The sequence below is a fragment of the Diabrotica virgifera genome, chromosome 10, assembly GCF_917563875.1.
Source record: "Diabrotica virgifera virgifera chromosome 10, PGI_DIABVI_V3a".
NCBI classification, from domain to species: Eukaryota; Metazoa; Arthropoda; class Insecta; order Coleoptera; family Chrysomelidae; genus Diabrotica; species Diabrotica virgifera.
Genome location: NC_065452.1, coordinates 102,245,712 through 102,266,896, shown reverse-complemented (window position 1 = coordinate 102,266,896; position 21,185 = coordinate 102,245,712). Strand labels below are relative to the sequence as shown.

At 32.5% G+C, this 21,185-nt stretch overlaps 1 protein-coding gene across 2 annotated transcripts in view; it reads right to left on the bottom strand.

Moving 5' to 3' along the window:
- Window positions 1–21,185, bottom strand: part of LOC114329727 (solute carrier family 12 member 6) — a 551,775-nt gene that overhangs the window by 38,589 nt on the left and 492,001 nt on the right. For both annotated transcript variants that reach the window (XM_028278912.2, XM_028278916.2), the window contains exon 11: window positions 4,837–4,944. In XM_028278912.2, coding sequence (XP_028134713.1) covers window positions 4,837–4,944 — 108 coding nt within the window. The remainder of the gene's footprint in view (window positions 1–4,836; window positions 4,945–21,185) is intronic.

Here is a 21,185-nt window from a genome sequence, read left to right as displayed (position 1 = left end):
ATGTATATCCTGTATTACTATATGGATGTGAAACCTGGATCATGAAGGTTAACATGATGAACAAATTAGAAGCCTTTGAGATGTGGTCGTATCGTAGAATGCTCAGAATATCTTGGGTTCAACGCATTTCAAACAGAGAAGTCTTAAACAGAGTAGGTCAAGGCGAAGGTGACTTAATGAAGATGATAAAAAAGAGAAAACTTGAATATCTGGGGCATATAATGAGAGGTAGTAGATACAGGATGCTGTAGTTAATACTCAATGGAAAGATCGACGGAAAAAGAGGAATTGGTCGAAAGAAATATTCATGGCTCCGAAACCTTCGTCAATGGACTGGCTTATCAGCAGATCAATTGTTACATGCCGCACAAGATCGAGAACGATATCGGCAAATTGTTATGGAAGCTACCCACGCCTAAAAATTTGGGCACGGTACTTAAAGAAGAAGAAGATTATTACGGTGTTAGATTCTCTTTAATGGCCAGAAGGTTTTTTTTGTGACGTTATAACGTGAGGCGGTCTACAATACATTCTGCGAAATCAGTATTACCTCGTATATAAATGCGTTCTCATCCTGCGATTTTATAAATGAATTTTCAGTTGAGACTTTTGCCATATTACTCAATCGTGTCTGTCCAGTTGTATTTCTGATATAATTTTAATCCTTTTTAGCGCGGAAAAACTTCTTTCTGCAGAAGCACTTCACTGACTTCACTGGCAAAACAACACAAATCCATAATAATTTAAAAACTTCTGGCATACAAAGTTTTAAATCATTATCGTGAAAAAAATTCTGTATCTATCCTCAAAAAAAAAACGTTATAGTAGAGGTTCCGATATAAGATCGAACTGCACCGATTTGATTAATGGATAAAAATTATTGGACATGTAATGTCGTATGTTACCAATTATACAATTATTATACAATATAAGAAGAGTAAAGTGTTATGTGTGGTCTTTATTACTATATGGCTGTGAATCCTAGACGTTAAAACAGTATGACGTCAACAAATTGAATTCATTCGAAATGTGGTTGTACCGCCGAATGTTAAGAATAAACTGGGCCAGTAGAACTACGAATTAAGAAGTACTGAAAATAATGAACACACGTCCTCCTCTGGTCAATACTATCAAAATTAGAAAGACGTCATTATGTAGGACACACAATGCGTCATAGGGAATTTGAGTAGCTCCAGGTAAAATCAGAAATCAAGATCGAAGGTTAAAGGCGTATATGAAGAAAGAAAAAATCTTGGCTACGAAACATCAGATATTGGGCCCACACAACAGCAAATGACTTAATTCATCAAGCCCAAAACAGACAGAAATTTGTCATATTGACCGCCAACCTCAATAGAGAAGACACTTAGGAGGAGGAACAATTAAAAAAAACAAGGGGTGCTCGATCTAATTTTGTTCTGACTATAATTAATTAATAATTAAAACCTAACTTTTTTTATAAACTTTAAAAATATAATTGATCGTTTTCGAATTATACACAATTTAAAACTGAAAAAAGAACGAAAGATGACGATTATAAAGGCTCAAAACACACGTTAAAAATATTATTTTTGTAATCATCAAGAACCTAAATTCAAGTTCAAACCCTCTTCATCAGTTCCTGATAATAATTTTTGCCATATTTTATTCTAAAATGTAGGATAGTTTTTTCATTTTTAAGGAGGAAAGTTTCTTATGGCACAACGGTCGATTAACAACTAAAAAACAATGTTTTAAAATAAAATGACTAAAATAAGTCCAAACTACTTATAGTCCATGTGGTGAGACAGCTCCCGTCTGAAAAAATTTCAGATTCGGTTTCTTTGTGGATTCCTATTCAAAAATGTCCCCTTTAAACAAATCAGAAGGGTGCCGGGCGGAATTTTTGGGCAGAAATTGTTTAAAAAATTTTTTTAAACAAATACAAAAGATCATGTTTTTTGCTCTGGAACATATACTTTTAGATTTTTTGGGTTAATCTAAACAAGAAAGGTATCTTGTAATTTTTCTCAGAAATTGATACCTAGTTTTGGAGTTTTAGGCAATTTAAAATCTGAAATTCGAGGCTTAAAAACTCATATTTAAATTAGTATTTTTGAGGTTGCCAGATACTTAGATGAAAGACTGAACATTCAGCTTCAAGATTCTGAAGAGTGATCGCGTCTAACTTTAATTTATATCGTTACTTTTTAATTTTTAAATATGCGTGTTTATCCGATTTTTTGCGGGTGCGGCGCGCTCCATTTCAAAAATCTCCTATTTTCCTTCGAAAAATATTTTTTCTAGATTCTTTGTGATAATTTAAATAAAATATGTTTCTTGCCATTTTTCTCAAAAGTTAATAGTTTTTAAGTTATAAGCGATTTAACATCCGAAAAATGACAAAAAACGCATTTTCGGATTTTAAATCGCTTTAAAACTATTAACTTTTGCGAAAAATGGCAAGAAATATATTTTATTTAGAATATCACAAAGAATCTAGAAAAAAATATTTTTCGGAGGAAAATAGGAGATTTTTTAAATGTAGCGCGCCGCATCGGCAAAACAATCGGATAAACACGCATATTTAACAAAAAAAATAACGGTATAAATTAAAGTTAGACGCGACCACTCTTCAGAATCTTGAAGCTGAATGTTCAGTCTTCAATCTAAGTATCTGGCAACCTCAAAAATACTAATTTAAATATGAGTTTTTAAGCCTCGAAAATGCGTATTTTCGCATTATTCAGATTTTAAATCGCCTATAACTCCAAAACTATCAATTTCTGAGAAAAATTACAAGATACCTTTCTTGTTTAGATTGACCCAAAAAATCTAAAAATATATGTTCCAGAGCAAAAAACATGATCTTTTGTATTTGTTTAAAAAAATTGTTTAAACAATTTCTGTCCAAAAATTCCGCCCGGCACCCTTCAGATTTGTTTAAAGGGGACATTTTTGAATAAGAATCCACAAAGAAACCGAATCAGAAAGTTTTCCAGACGGGAGCGGTCTCACCACATGTAATGGACTATTATCAAAACTGATAGAATAATAAAAAACTCTAACAAGAAGTAAAACCACTTCTATGTAAATTGGTATATTTATTAAAACTTAAAAATCCCAATGGATTGAATAAAATATGTCCAATTCAGAACGTTTTCAGACCTATCGGTCCATCATCAGTGAATGTGCATACTTGCTAAATAGCCCCAGAACCAAACAATGGTTGAATATAAAATTCGATTTACATTATTTAAAAATAATATTCAACAGGCTAAACGCCGATGTTACAGGATATTGCCTATGGGAACATGGTGAAACCCTACCAAAACCTCAATCAACCATCTTAGGCCAACTTTGACTATAAAGTCTTTATGACTTTATAGTCAAAGTTGGCCTAAGATGGTTGATTGAGGTTTTGGTAGGGTTTCACCATGTTCCCATAGGCAATATCCTGTAACATCGGCGTTTAGCCTGTTGAATATTATTTTTAAATAATGTAAATCGAATTTTAAATTCAACCATTGTTTGGTTCTGGGGCTATTTAGCAAGTATGCACATTCACTGATGATGGACCGATAGGTCTGAAAACGTTCTGAATTGGACATATTTTATTCAATCCATTGGGATTTTTAAGTTTTAATAAATATACCAATTTACATAGAAGTGGTTTTACTTCTTGTTAGAGTTTTTTAACTATATGGTATACAGCCAACCTAGGGAACTTCCCTTTTAGTTGATAGAATAATGGTTGAACTTGAATTTAGGTTCGTAATTTCAAAAATGATATTTTTACTATATTTCGAGCCTTGAAAAATAGCCTCGAAAGATAGTGAAATTCGCGTTCCGAAATTGAACCTCAGTTAGAATTTTGTTGTTGGTTGCCGGCATACATCTGGTCTCGTTGACGAAAATACTGTGTGTTAGAAACGGCAAGAGAGGCATGCTTCATCTGTAATAATTTGAGAGAGTGAAAATAAGATGCAAAATACTCGTACGTAGGACCGTAGGACGGAGGGCAGAGATCAGGGCCGTACTCATTTTTGTTTTATCATAAAAATCTATTTAGCAAATTTCAAAGAGTTACTTAAATTGTATTTAAAGAATTGATGACGAAATAACGTAAATAGTATATTGATATACTGGTGAAGCACTGCCTCACCTGCCTCATAGGACCAGCCGCCACTGATCCGTATATAAGAGAGGTTCTTGAAGAAAATGTCGTGTCTTTTGTTTCAATTATTGATTGGAGATAATTTCGTTCTTATGCAAGACAACGCTTGCCTGCACGTTGCTAGAATAACAATGCAATATCTTCAAGAAGTTGGTATTCCAGTTCTCGATTGGCCAGCAGTCACTCCGGACCTAAAGCCAATTGAGCATGTTCGGGACTACCTAGAAAGACGCATAAGAGCCCGTATCGTCGCTCCACATAAACTTGAATAACTGGGAAATTCTTTAACGGAAGAATGGAAAAATTTTGACTTTGAATACATACGGTCTCCGATAAGAAGCCTTCCACAGAGAATGAGGGACGTCATTAGAGCCAGAGGTGGTAATACCAGATACTAAAGTGTTCGATTTGCCCTTGAAACTTTTTATTTCATAGATTTGTATTTTTCATTTTTGTTGAATAATTATTATTTTAATTTTTTCTGCCTGGTTGTCTATGATTTTTCATTTTACTAGAATAAACCACTGTTAGATATTCCTACGTTTCATTCCCTAGCATTTCCAAAAAAATTAGGAGATTGTACTAATCAAAACTTCTAGACATAATACATTTATGCGATACTTTTTGCGACGAGGTTGTTTCAAAAAAATTAAAATATTTGGTAATTGTGAAATACTTACAACACCGAGACTTTCTTTTTTATTTAAGCGAAGTTCACGAAGCATCTGGTTGCGTTGCTCCATCATTAGGGTTCGTTCATAAGTGTAGGCAGAAATATCGTGGTCCATCTAAAATATTATAAATTATAAATATTAAAATAGTTAATACGGTAGAATATATATCACATCTCAAATATTTAGTAATGAAGTTGTCCCGTGAAGGCGTAATTTGGAACAACAGGCACATAAGAGCATAGATATTTACCAAATATTTGTAGATTTTCGACAAGCCTATGATAACATAAATAGAGATAAAATGTATCTAATTATGCAAGAATTTGGTATACCAAAGAAATTAGTCGTTAGTTCAAGCCACTGTGACTCATTCAGAGTTCAAAATCAATTGGCAGGTCCCTTCCAGATAACTAAAGGGGCAAAACAGGGAGATGGGCTCTGTTTAGAGCCCCTGTGTAGAGAGACTCTGTTTAATGTTTAATATATATATGGAACCTATGTAATTAAAAAAATGTCCGTAAATCCAAAAAAATATTGTTTAATAAGTCTAGCAGATTGTAATGTACGCAGATGATGTAAACTTGATGGGAGGAACCGCAAGAGACACCACGTAACTTTACGAGAAGCTTGAATAAAGTGCGAAAGAAATAGGATTAGTCGCCAACGTAGATAAAACTAAAGCCCTAATATAACCAAGGAAACAACGAGACTTGTACAGAATCTGACAATAGAGAACGCTAATAATATTGAAGTAGTAAAACCATACTTTGGTGTACTGATAACTGAGGACAACAGCGAGGAGGAGGAAAGACGAACACGAAGAATGCTTGCTAACAAAGCATACTTCTCTCTGTCACATGTGTTTGGATCCAAAGGCATCTATAGGGAAGTAAAGGTTAAAATATATAAAACCATCATATGAGCAATAGTAACATACAGCGTAGAAACATGGATCATGACAGGAAAGAAAATAAACCTTTTGAAATAAAGATATTAAGGAGGATATTGGGACCCATTTGCGACAATGGTATATGGAGAATAAGGTTCAACCACGAGTTATATGTACCAAAATTACAAAGAACCCTCTACAGCAAATTCTGCAAAAATACAAAGATTGAGCTGGGGAGGTCACCTTATAAGAATGGATAATGACACAATGACGACCTCTCGTGGATTTCGTCTGAATTAGCTTTGAGGGTATTGTCAAACGCTGAGCGCACATGCATTTGAAACAAGTTGGTAATATTCATTATTTATTTTTACATATTTCAAATTAATTATTGGGTAATATAAAATGATTACCATGGAATCTTCGCGATTCAATAAAAGTTGGCGCCGATATTGTATATAAAATTTGTAAAAAACATCTAAAAATAAATAATGAATATTACCTACTTGTTTCAAATGCATGTTCGCTCAGCATTTGACATTGAAAACACCCTCAAACCTAGTTCAGCCGAAATCCACGAGGGGTCGTCATTGTGACTTAACATCATGAATTATATTCCATATATTTTTAATAATTATTGTCGCATAGCGTTTATAGGTTCTCTTACACCTACCTACTGTTTCTGTTTTCTTCTATGGAATAGCTCAGTTCTATACCTACCATTTCTATAACATTCTATAACATTTACATCTTCCTTTAATTTGGTATTCAGTGTTAACACTTATGTTTTACATTCATCCCATTTAACATACTTTACAATAATAATAAAGATATCTAATTCATAATTTTATTATTCTCTATTACTATTATGAATATTTCTCTCCTGAAAATATGGCAACACTCTCCGAAAATCACGTTAAACGAAATCACGTACAATCACGTAGGTACACTTATGTTTTACATTCATCCCATTTAACATATTTTATAATAGTAATAAACATATCTAATTGATAATTTTATTATTCTCTATTTACTATTATGTATGAATATTTCTCTACTGGAAATATGGCAACACTCTCCAAAAATCACGTAAAACGGGCTTTACCTCCGTTATAGGTTTACGAAGGTTTACTAATAAACCTATATTTTTTTATGACGTATCTTATGTGTATTATTTTTTATTTCTATTAAACCAAACAAATATCATATCAAATAATAAATTGACAAAGTTTCTTTTAATCTCTCTTTATTAAAAACTTTTAAAATTTTATTTAAAATATAAATTTAATTGAAAATAGTCATAAGCCTTTCTTGTGTTCTAAGAAATCATATCATGAAAACCTGCCTTTAATGTTCTGTGCGTATGAAAAGGCTTACTAGATAGACTGAAAACGGGTTTGACATTACGTAAAATAGTATAATGCATGTACGCGACGCGACGGCCTGTTTTAATTTTTTAATAAAATATCGAATAATAAGTGTTTAGTAGTTAAATACAAGTGAAAACAAATACATCTAATGGTATATTTGAGGTATAATTGATATGTTAATTAAATAGAGTTTAGATTACTTTAATATTTCGACTCACAATTTGAAAGAATAGAAGCTTAGGTACCTAATAGGTAGAGTGATATTTGAATTTTCATATTTGAAAGTCTATTTTGACTGATCTATACATCATTATAATAATTTTCTTCTAAGTACATAATTCAAATTAGATATTGACAAACATTTTCATAGAAAATTTTACAATTATAGTTAATTATTTTTTTCAAAAATTTGCACCCAAAAATTCAAAGTGTGTTAGCGTCATGTATTTACTTCATAATGATAGTCTGTATTTATAGGTAGATATCTTTGTGCTCTGTGTTGTCAGATAGGTATTACTTATGGCTATTAAACACAAACACGTTATCAAAACTTATTACATTGAATACTTGTATGTATAGACTGGTGGGATTGCTATCGTTTAAATCAGTTTCTTTATCATTTCATTTTATTATTTCTACTGTTTTGCTTCTTTCAATTATATATTTATACTATATTAAACTGTTATGAATTTTTGTAGTTGTGACGCTAGGGTTGTGGCTTATTACTCCAGTGTTAGTGATTCAAGCCCACACTCGGGAAATCCCTTTTTGTTTTTTTTTCGTTTTGATTTTCTTCTACTTCGTGTGGGGATTGTCTGTTGCAAACGTTGGCTGTCATCACAGCAATTTTAATTTTGTTTGTGGCGTTTTGATTTTAGATTTGATAAAGTGAAAGTTGTATTTGTTAAAAAAAAACAAGTCATAGAAAAATACAGATAACACTTTGTGTTGTGTAGTGACTTTATTAGACATTCGTTTGAATTACGGTAACCGATAAAAGTGATATGGGACATTAATGGTGAAATATAGAGACTGCCGTTCTTCTACAGAAAAAATGAATACAAAATGTAAGTTGCATGTATGTTTTTATCTATCATTTAACATTATTTATTGAAACAAAAATCTACACTACTCCAAGAAATTAACGCACCACCTTAAAAAGAGCCATTTTTGATGTCTCGAATTTCCTAAACTGTTGTCCGATTTAAGTGATTTTTTTAATACATTATAGCCTTATCCTTCAACAATATCGCTGTAATAAAATTGTTGTTAGACAACTAAATTGTCACTGTATATCGGGTGTACCAATCAAACTGTGTTTTTTTCTCAAAGTTCAGACACCCTGTGGAATATTCTAGCATTTATGAAATAATGAAATTAAAACCCAACTATAGCCTCAGGTTTTCTTAACATTCTGTTTTTTGATTCATTCGCTTATATTGGATAATAAAAAAGTTAGGTACTTTAACAACTAGCCATGTTCTTCATCAATACAGGGTGTTTCTAAATAAGTGCGGCAAATTTTAAGGGGTAATTCTGCATGACAAAATATTGACAGATTGCTTTATAAACATTTATAAACCGCAAATGCTTCGTTTCCGAGATACGGGATGTTGAAATTTTCCAAATTACCGATTTATTTATTGCTCTAAAACCGGTTGAGATTATTGCGCATTGTTTGACATACAATAAAGAATTTTATATTCTCGATTGGCGCGCATACGGGTTATATTACGCGTATGCACGCCAATGGTGAATATAAAATTCTTAATTGTACGTCAAAAAATGCACAATAACTACCTCTTAAAACCCAGCAAATTTCATTTGCATGTCTCAACTGGTTTTAGAGCAATAAATAAATCGTCAGTTTGTAAGAAAAATTTCAACACCCTGTATCTCGGAAACGAAGCATTTGCGGATATAAAGTTTATAAAGAAAACTGCCATTTATTTTTCATGCAGAATTACCCTTTAAAGTTTGTCGCACATACTGTATTGATGAAAAACGTGGCTAGTTTTTTAAAGTACCTAACTTTTTTATTATCCAACATAAGCGAATGAATAAAAAAACAGAATGTTAAGAAAACCTGAGGCTATAGTTGAGTTTTAATTTCAGTATTTTATAAACGCTAGAATATTCCACATGGTGTGGTGAACTTTGAGAACAAACACAGTTTGATTGGTACACCCGGTGTGCAATGACAATTTACCTGTCTAGAAACAATATTATTACAGCAATATTGTTAAAGAATAAGGCTATAACATAGTAAAAAACCACTTAAATCGGACGACAGGTTTAGGAAATTAGAGACATCAAAAATAACCCATTTTTAAGGTGGTGCGCTAATTTCTTGGAGTAGTGTATTTACTTATTATTAAATACCTACGTTTACTTTTGGTGATTGAAAATTGATAGATTTTTTAAATTTTTATTATTAATTCAAGATAAGATTTTAACAGAAATTTATTTATCTATATGTACAACTTTCTAAACATTAACTACATTCATTCTTACACTTACAATGTTAACATAAAGGCAGGTATACATATGCGCTCCGCTCGGTGTGTGAGTCGCTCGCGCGCAGCATGTTTGTAATGATTAGTACGCGTTTTCAAGTGACGCACAAACGGCTTGCACACGGCGCACCACGATCTAACTTCTGTCGGTTTTTCAACAAACGCTTTGATGGTTCGCAATACGCATTTGGACGAGTTTGCGAGTGGTTTGTTGGTTTTGGCGTACCTGAGTTGAATATTTATTAGTAATTGAGTGGTCGGAAGGAAATATCAAACTTATTGATGTTTACCGTGGAAAATCATTATTGTGGGATTCTCAACAAAGGACCAATTAAAAAAATAACTTAAAGCCGACATCTGAAGGGAAATAGAAGCTTAAATAAAAAATATACAAGCGGACCAATGTAAAAAAAGGTCATTTCATTGTTGTCTTCTTACAGGCGTGAGAAATACAAAATAAGATTTACTATTTTATTTGGGCATAAGCCACAATTCGAGTTTGAAATCAAGTTTACTTGACGTTTCGACTTTCACTTCGGAAATCGTTATCAATATAAAAAATCATTCATCAATTAAAAATTTAACTTTGTTTCTGGTGAAGCAACGCAGTTGGAACAAGCAGATATAATTTTATAATAATTGTCACCGGAAAGCGAAAAAGGTAACGCACAACTTGAAAGAACCTATAGATTTCTAACTTCGTTTCTGGTGAAGCAACGGAGTTAGAACAAGCAGATATATTATAATTGTGTCACCGGAAAGCGAAAAAGGTAACGCACAACTTAAAAGAACCTATAGATTTCTAACTTCGTTTCTGGTGAAGCAACGGAGTTGGAAGAAGCAGATATATTATAATTGTGTAACCGGAAAGCGAAAAAGGTAACGCACAACTTGGAAGAACCTATAGTTTTCTAACTTCGTTTCTGGTGAAGCAACGGAGTTGGAACAAGCAGATATATTATAATTGTGTCACCGGAAAGCGAAAAAGGTAGACCCTGAAATGTTCCAAGACTGAAACAATCGCTTAAAATTCGAGAATTTTTACGATTTTATATCAGGAGAGCAGAAACGCGAAAGGGGTTGATTTTATTGGAAGATGATAGTTCATTCGATTACGTGAATTCAACTTTAACTTAAGAATATCCGAAAATCAGAAGAAATAAAATCAGAGAATATCATAAAAATCATAAAATGATTACAGTGAAATCTTCTGTTAGTGATCCCATAGTAAATAACGAGGAAAATAACCTCATGATACGATCCCGACAAGGTAAACATTTGGTCTTACATTTAGTTTACTCTCAAAATAAACACGAAACGTTTGAAATATTTTATTAGAGATATTTTTACTGTTTATTTGGAACGTCAAATAAACTTGACTCAAAATCAAATTGTGGCTTATTCCACATAAAATAGTAATTTGCATAAGATGCCACAAGAAAATAGTTTCAGAACAATACCAAAATAATATGTAGTAGAAGTACAGGACAGAGACATATAATAAATAAATAAATAATGTTTATTCAGAGAAAAGATACAATACATACAATGGTAATACATTAAAATCACTATAATTCCCTATAAATAAACACAAAAATACCACTTGAAGCAGAATGCTTGTGCAGTGGTCAATTTGGTTCATTATGTAACAAAAATATCCTGAGTAGGTACACACTATCTTTTCACAGGCAATACAATAATATAATATCTATTACTTAATAATAAGAGAACAAAGAAAAAGCAAAGAGCATTACATTGTTTTTTGAATAATTAAATAATTAAAGAAAATAATTATATTTCAAAATCTGGAAAAAATTTAAAAATACAGCATCCCTACGATGTATTTATCAAAAAATAACAGCAACAAATGAGAAAAAAAAAACACAATTAAGTACAACAACTATGAGTCCAATATTCAAACACTTGTTTTATTTTCTAACTTCAATTAATTCATGTATTACTGAAAGAGGCGTGTCTATAATATATTTCTTTAATTTATTTTTAAATTGTTTTATGTTCTTGACATTCTGAACATTTATGGGTAAAACGTTAAAGGACCTAGGTCCTAGGTAAGTGAAACAACGCTGTCCAATTGTTTTTTCACTTTTAGGGGGTATCGCTTTATTCCTGTTTCTGGTGGAGTATTCATGCAAGGGAAACTGTAGTGTTTGTTTATTTTTATATTGATATACAGTAACCGCTTTAAAATAAAGCTGCCTAATATCAAAAATATTAGTTTCCTTGTATAATAATTCAGTGGAGTAAAGCTTGGGCTTGCGATAAATTGATTTTAAAATTTTTCTTTGGACGACATTTAGTTGTTCCAAATGATTGCCATACGCCCCGCCCCACCCAAGAATCCCATAGCATAATCTAGATTCTACTAAGGCAAAGTACATAGTTTTTAAAAGGCGCTGTTCTAAAATATTGCTTAAGTATTTAAATTTATAGAGTAAACTTCGAAGGTTTTTAGTCACATTCGCAATATGTAGGTTCCATTTTAAATGACTATCAATTGTAATTCCCAAATACTTTACAGAATGAGCAGACAGAATATGTTGATCCTTATATCCTTCATTGGATATTATTAGTGTTTCGTAGTTAGGTAGACTTGTTTTGTAAGATCCAAAAGGCAAAAAGAAAGTTTTTGTGAAGTTAACAGTTAGTTGTTTGTGTGCAAACCAATCAAAACAATTTTTTAAATCTTCTTCAGCCAATAATTTTAGATTCTCCCAATTATCTGCAGTATACAGTACAGCTGTGTCATCTGCATAACTAATAATTTTACCTTTTAATTTCATTGACAATAAATTATTAACATAAATTATAAACAACAATGGACCAAGAATCGTTCCTTGCGGAACACCGTACTTCACCACATTTCTCTCACTCATACTTTCATTTATTTTTACCCTTTGTACCCTATTATCTAGATAACTTTCAAAAAATCTTAATACGTTGCCTCTGAAACCTACATCAGCCAAAGTTTCCAAGAGTTGCTTATGGCTTACTGTGTCGAAAGCTTTAGCCAAGTCTAAAAATACACATAATGTGGGCTTACCTCTATCAACTGAATCATAAATGCAACCCATTAGTGAAGCAATTGCATCATCTGTACCTCTGCCTTCAACAAAGCCAAATTGATTATTAGATATGATTTTATGTAGGTCTAAAAATTTTAGCATCCGAGTTTTAATCGCTTTTTCCATAATTTTTGCAAGGCTTGAGATTAGTGAAATTGGGCGGTAATTTTGGCTTAAATCCTTATTTCCTGATTTATATACAGGTTTGATAATTGCGTCTTTAAATTCTGTTGGACATTTTCCATTTTCTATAATTTTATTTAATAAATATGTTAAAGGGGATACAATTTCTCCTGAAACTTCTTTTAATATTTCTGCCTTTAATAAATCAGGTCCGGGAGCTTTATTCAACTTAAGGGATTGAATAATCGCTATAACTTCACTTTCAGTTATTGGATCAAAAAAAGCACTTTGAGCGACTGAGATTCTATTCGGATTATTGGATGGCGGTTTTTTTATATTGTTAGCCAGTTTTTCACCAATAGTTGAAAAATAATTATTGAAGGTATTAGCGATATCCAAATCAGAGTTCATAATCCGGTCACCCTCTACTAACTGTTTAACGCCTACAGAATTTACCTCAGTTTGGGTCAGTTCACGAATAACCTTCCACGTATTTCTACTATCGGGTTTGTTAGTAATTACGTTTTTGAAATATTCTGCCTTAGTATTTTTTATTAAATTTGTCAAAAAATTTTTGTAATTTTTGTATTCTTGTTTAAGAATTTCATTATGTGGATTTTGGATCATTTTTTTATATAATTTATTTTTTGTGTCTATTGATTTTATTATGCTAGACGTTATCCATTTTTTCCGTTTAACTTCGTTCCGTTTTATTTTTTTTTCATAAGTAGATTCTTTTATTTTCTTTTGAAGAGTTGTTACAATTTTAGTTGCAATATCTTGTACGTCACGTAAAAGGAAAATTTCGCTCCAATCATACTTTCTTAGTATTTCTCTTAATGTGTTATAATTAATGTAACTATTTTTAAATTTATTAATATTTTTTTTACAAATAATGTTCATGTTAATGTTTAGTTCTCCTATTGTACAGAAGTGATCGGTAGTTAAAGATGTAATAATGAAAGGAGAGCAAATATCTTCAATAGACTCTTTAGTGGATTTAACAAACATATGATCTATACAGCTACCTCCCGATTTATTTGGTCTCGTTATTTTGTTTATTAATGAATGAAAATTATATTCGGACAGTAAATTTAAATAAGTATTAGCGATTTCATCGTCTGCAAGTATGTCAATATTAATATCGCCAACAATAATGTTATATGTGATTGGTTCTGCTTTTATTATATTTAAATAACTTTCTAAGGCTACAATAAACGCACTTTCTGAGGTTGCAGGCGAACGGTATATTGCTGTAATAAGTATCATTATGTTATTGAGTTTAATTTTTAATTTTAAGAATTTAAAAATGTTAACCTCTACTATTTCCACCTCGTAGTCAAGGTTATTTTTTATGAATATTATCACACCGTCATTTTGATTGAAATTACCCTCGTTATAATGGATATTATATCCTTCCAATTTAAAAATATCTATACATGCCACTTGTCTGGTTTCAGTTAATACAAAACAATCAATATCATTTTCTATTTGTTGTGTGTAAATATTAAACTCATCAAAATTTTTAATAATGGACCTAATATTTTGGTGCAAAATACGAAAAGAGTAGTTCTTATTGGAACACAAATTATATTCGTTTATGGAGTCAACTACTTTTGTATCAATAGGAGTGTAATTAGTGTATTCCAGAAACGAATTCATGTTACAATAATTAATATAGCGTACCAGTATTACTGATTATTAAATTAAAACTATTCTAGAAAACAAAAAAAGGTGAAAAAAAAAAACTATAAGTACAGTATACAGTAAAAAAAAGTTAATTTTTTGAAGATGCTGCTCTAGTGGGGTAACGATTTGTTTTTCTGGTTTCATCCAATAATGTGTCGGTTACTTCAGCAGTCTTGTTAGTAGTAGTAATAGACAGTTTTTCCAGTGTTATAGATTGACCATCAACTATAAGCCTATTTCCTCTCAACTTCACCTTCATGATTATCTACAATTACTAAATGTTCGTAAGTTTTCTCTGGATCGCGGAAGGTTCGTCAAAATGAAAAATTTTAACGAACATTTTTGTCCGAACAATGTCCGAACAAGGTTAGCGATCACTTCTTTAAATGCTTCCCTATCTTTTGCAATGTGAAATATCTGTTCAATAATGAGGTAAGTCCAATCTGTGATATTCCTCAGCCAAGATTTCCTCTGTGTGCCCAAGCCTTTTCTTCCCTCTAGTCTTCCTTGCATAATGACGTGCAGCAGAGATTATTTGTCATTTCGAAGTATGTGGCCTAGATACAATATTTTTCTAGTTAATTTGTGTGTATAAGCTTTCTGCCATGTGCAATTCGTCTTAATACTTCTTCGTTTAAGACTTTTGAAGTCCAAGGAATTTTCAGAATAGGTACTCCTATATAGCCACATTTCGAATGACTCCAATTTTTTACGGATTGACCTTTCAGAGTCCAAGCTTCTACCCCATATAGTAGGTGCGACCAAACACAACATTCAGCAAACATCAATATAATAGCCAATTAATATAATATCATATTACATCAATATAATACACAATTTTTTATTTGTAAACATTGACTTGTATTTTGTAAATCCTTCGTACTATTTTCATTCTGACTTTTATCTCCTCATCTTGATCTAGCTGCGAGTTTATAATTGATCCGAGGTATTTATACTTGTCGACCCTCTCTAACGGTTTACCCTCCATTGTCAGATGTATTTTGTCAATAGGAGTTTTGCGAGATCATCATGTATTTCGTTTTATGTGTACTCATTGTTATTCCCATCTTTTTGGTTTCTCTGATAATGATTTCTAGAAGAATTTGTAAATCGTCTACATATATTCTCTGCCATGATTGCGTCTACAAATCTTATGTTATTGATGATGCTCCTTCCAATCCTTACACCTTCTCATTAGTCTAGGCGCCAAATAGAGGTCACCGTGTCCTTTTCAATTCTGATGGACAAACTCAACGGTTCCTTATGGATTTTTGGCTGCTGATTACGAATTCCGAGGGTGGATTTCGATTCGAGTGGTAGAAAAATTGTTATAAACAATTTAATTGTTTATAAGGCTCTGGTTCATAAACTAAAAGAGATACAAAAAAATGTTTCAAATAAAATTCGTTCCTTAATAAAAAACGAAGAAAAAATCGTTTACTAAACTCAAATCCAATAATTATAACTCAAGATATTGGAATATGAGTGCACAATGCAAATTGGAAATTGCAAAATAAGTATTTTTCGAAGCTTTATCGATCGTAACTCGGCTTCTACGTATGATGAGCCTTAGAAAGTCTCATTTTAAAGCTTAATTAATAGGCTTCCAAACAAAGTTTGCTAAATTACTTTGTCTTCATTTGTTTTAAAGTTATACCCATTTGAAGTTATAATTTTCTTTAAAAAATTGGACTTGTTTATAAGGGTTTCAAGCTAATTTGAGCCATAAACATTTATACTTTAATTAACAATAATGATAGAAGAACTCAAAAGAAACAATTTGAGCTTACGAAAATGTTCGTAAGTTTATTTTTGGCCAAGATATCGATATTTTAATGGCGCACAGTGTAAAGGTTCACGTGCTAACTTCTCCATGCAAATTATAATTTCTATGTATATATGCGTTATCTTCATTTTTCATTTTTGAAGATCCTAATAAAATTTTACATAATTCTTATATTAAATCATCATACTGTAGATCGTATAATAACCTTTCATTCTATTTACTTTGTCTTCTATTTTTTGTACCAAATGAGAAGAAAAACATTAAAAACTAATATTTCAGAAATATAACTAAAAAGTTAACTGATATTATTTATTAAGAATAGGCAAGGCGTCCTGAGCAAAATAATGTAACACGAGAGTAGTCGATCGGTGTCTTTACCGCGATATTACTTGACTGTGAGCCGATCTTGCACCTCATAGCGCGCCATTAAAATATCGATATCTTGGCCAAAAATAAACTTACGACCATTTTCATAAGCTCAAATTGTTCCTTTTGAGTTCTTCTATCAGTATTGTTAATTAAAGTATACATGTTTATGGCTCAAATTTGCTTGAAATCCTTATAAACAAATTAATGTACAATTTTTTAAGAAAATTGTAAATTCAAACGGGTATAACTTTAAAACAAATGAAGACAAAATAATTTAACAAACTGTTTGGAAACCTATTAATTAAGCTTTAAAATGAGACCCTCTAATGCTCATTTGCACGCGTAGAAGCCGAGTTACGATCGATAAAGCTTCGAAAAATACTTATTTTGCAATTTGAAATTTGCGTTGTGCACTAATTTTACAATATCTTGAGTTATAATTATTGGATTTGAGTTTAGTAAACGGTTTTTTCTTCATTTTTTATTAAGGAATAAATTTTATTTAAAACATTTTTTTGTATCTCTTTTAGTATATGAGCCAGAGCCGTATAAACAATTAAATTGTTTATAACAATTTTTTGACCACTCGGATCGAAATCCACCCTCGAAATTCGTAATCAGCAGCCAAAAATCCATAAGAAACCGTTGAGTTTGTCCATCAGAATTAAAAAGGACACGGGGACCCCTCTGGAGCCTAGACTACATGTGCCTCGTGAAATATTGGTTGGGAGTACACATTAAATAATTGTGGCAACAGCACGTATACCTGTCTGACTCCTCGCGGCCCATCTCCAAAGAAATATTACAGCGATGAATCGATACAGTAATAGTAGAAGCTGCTGTAAAATTTTAATCGAATCTTCTTCTTTCAGTACCCTGTCCAATTATCGAACGTTGGCGATCATATTGGCAATAACGACTTTGTTTACGGCAGCTCTAAACAGATAAGCGGTGGTCTCTTGATACCACTCCCGGAGATTTCAGAGCCAGGATGTTCTTCTTCGACCTGGGACTCTTCTTCCGGCCCTGTATTATGAGGTATAGAAGGTTATACCTCTCTGGATGTCTCATTACATGGCCGAAATATTGTAACTTTCGAATTTTTATTGTTTTTTGTTATTTCTGTGCTCTTATTCATTCGATGTAAGACTGTTTCATTTCTTATTCGATCAACCCAATTGATACGTAATACCCGTCGATAGATCCACATCTCAAAGGCCCAATTTTTTCATTAGTGTCTCTGTAAGGGTCCAGCTGTCCATGCCATACAGCAATGTGGAGAATATACAGCAGCGTATTAATCTGATTTTAAGGCTTAACGTGATATCTCTATTAATAAGAATTTTCTTTAGTTTATAGAAGGCAGCTCTGGCTTTTTCAATGCGTATTCTTATTTTTCTATTTATATCCCAGTTATCGTTAACGTTGGCGCCCAAATAGGTAATATTGTTGACTCTTTCAAACGTTATTCCATACGCTCTGGTGTTCATTTGTTGTAACTCCATTTTGCTGACAACCATAAGTTTTGTCTTAGAAGTATTAAGTTTTAGCCCATATTTATCACATGCTTCGGTCACCCTGTTTATTAGTCTTCTACTAATTCTTCTATTTCTATTGTAAATCTTCTTCATTGGAGGCAATCAGTATCGTGTTATCTGCGTATCTGAGATTGTTGACATTAATTCCGTTGATTTTAATGCCTATATCTTCACCTAAGACTTCTTTAAAAATGAATTCGGAGTAGATATTAAAAAGTAGAGGCGATAAGATACATCCTTGTCTCACTCCGTGTCGTATTTCCACTGCTTCCGTCGTGTTCTGACCGATTCGTATGTTTGCACATTGATGCCAATACAAATTTTTGATAATACGGAGGTCTTGGTCATCAATTCCCACCTGTTGCAAGACACATATAAGTTTGTCATGGGTTACTCGGTCAAAGGCCTTTTCGAAATCAATAAAACACATGTAAACCGGTTGTTGTATATCCCTACATCTTTGAACCATGACCTGCAAACTGAATAATGCTTCTCTGGTTCCAAGGTTTTTTCTGAAACCAAACTGTGTTTCGCTTAGGTGTTCTTCTATTTTGTTGGAAGTTCTCGAGTGATAGACTCGTCAGACTGATAGTGCGATGATCGCTACACTGCTTGGCGTTTATTTTCTTTGGTATCATGACAATTGTTGACAGTAGCCAGTCTGTTGGTCTCTTCTTCTTCTTTTTGTATAGACATGACTCTGTCTGTTTTTTCAATGTACCTCTAGTAAGTTGTTGTTCCATCGTTTTCGTGGTCTTCCCACTGATCGTCTTCCTATTGGGGAACCGTCTCTCGCTGTCCTGACTATCCTATTTGCTGTCATTCGGCTTATGTGGTTATTCCATTCTATTCTTCTATTTCTTACCCAGTTATTAATGTTATACACCTTGCATCTCCGTCGTATATCTGTACTTCTAGCTCTGTCCCATAGAGTCTTACCATCGATTTTTCGAAGGATTTTCATCTCCGCTGTTTGGAGCAATCTTTTTGTCCTCTCTGTGTCGGGTCGTGTTGCTGCCGCTTATGTCATTATTGGTCTGATGACTGTTTTGTAAATTCTGCCTTTCATTTCTTTTCCGATATTTTTATTTCTCCATATTGTGTCATTCAGGCAACCTGCGGCTCTGTTTGCTCTATTCACTTGATCTTCCACTTCTGTTTTGAGCCTTTCGTAGCTAGATAGTGTGATGCCTAGATACTTAAACTCAATCACTTGTTCTATTATCTGACCTTCCAGCTCCAATTTACATCTTATTGGATCTGCTGTTATAACCATGCATTTTGTCTTTTGTGAGGAAATTAACATGTTAAATTTTCTAGCGATTATGCTGAATTGGTGCAGCATACGTTGTAAATCATCTTCACTTTGAGAGATTAGTATTGCATCGTCCGCATAGCAGATTATTTTAAGTTGTTTTTCTCCCATTTGGTATCCTTTTTTAGTTCTTACTTTTTTTATTATTTCGTCCATGATCAGGTTGAACAATAAACGACTCAAGGAATCCCTCTGTCTTATCCCATTGCCGGCTTCAATTGGGTCAGTTAATTCATCGTCCACTTTTACTTTTATTGTGTTGTTCTGGTAGATGTTTTCGATCGTTTTAATTATTCCTAGAGGTACCTCTCTCGAGTATAACAAATGGATAACTTTCTTTAATGTGACCCTGTCAAATGCTTTCTTAAGGTCCACGAAACATAAATATGCCGGTTTGTTGTATTCCAACGATTTCTCTTGAACTTGCCTCATTATAAATATAGCGTCAGTGCATGACCTTCCCGAATTAAAACCTTGTTGTTCTTCTACCTATGTTATAATTTCATTCAATTTGTTTGTTATCACTTTGGTTGTTAATTTTAATGTTGTGTTTAATAAGTTAATTCCTCTGTAATTCTCCGGGTCCGATTTGTTTCCTTTTTTGAAGAGAGGTATTAGGATGCTTGATCTCCATTCTTGTGGTATTCTGTTTTGTTCTATTATTTTTTGTATTAGTTTTAATAGTTGTTTAGTTAGATCTTGTCCTCCGTACTTTAGGAGTTCGTTCGATATTCGGTCCTCTCCTGGAGATTTTCTATTTTTTAATTTTCTTAATGCTTCCTTTACCTCTCCCTCCTCGATGTTTATTTCTTCGTTTGTTGTAACTTCAGGTGTTAGTGGTTCATTATCGTCGCCTTTAGCAAATAGAGATCGGAAGTAGTCTGACCATAGTGACCATGTTTCCTTATGAATGTTTTTCGCTTTTATTAATTAGTTCATCTCTTTTCTTTGCCCTCTGATCATTCTCCATACTGGTGTACAGTCTGTTGGTATATGTCCTATTTCGTATATTTTATTAGAAACTTAGAAGAGAGTGTTCACCCTTATCGTCTAGTAGTTTGCTTATTTCGCTGGGAATTTCATCTGGACCGGTTGCTTTCCTATTTTTTGATAGCTTTATAGCTCTTTCCATTTCATCGAAGGTTATGTTTGGCCCAGTTGATATATTTTTGATTGGAATTTCTGTTCTATCGTCATCAAACAGTTCCTCAATATATTCTCTCCACCTCTCCAGTCTGTCTTGTTCATTGACTAATAATATTTCCTTGTTTATCAAGTACTACTTGTACTACTTGCAGTTGACCGATACGATCCAGTTATTTCTTGCACCTTTTTTGTACATATTAAACGTGTCATTATTTTTCTGCAGTTCTTCTATTTCAAAACATTTGTTGCTGTACCATTTTTCTTTTGCATCCCGGGTTTTCCTTCTAATTTCTTTATTGAGTTTGTTATATTCTTCAGTGTTTTTATTTTTCTCTTTTCGTCTGTTGTCCATTAGTCCCAATATTGTTGAGTGCGTTTATTAACAGTTTTATGCCTTTTAGTTGTTTCTTGCAAAATGGTTTAATCGAATAACTCATCAAAACTATTTTTATGAATAAACTTGATGATACTTCCAAATATTTAACACTTTCGCTGCTTTACGAGACAAATAGATCTCGTACTACACTACAT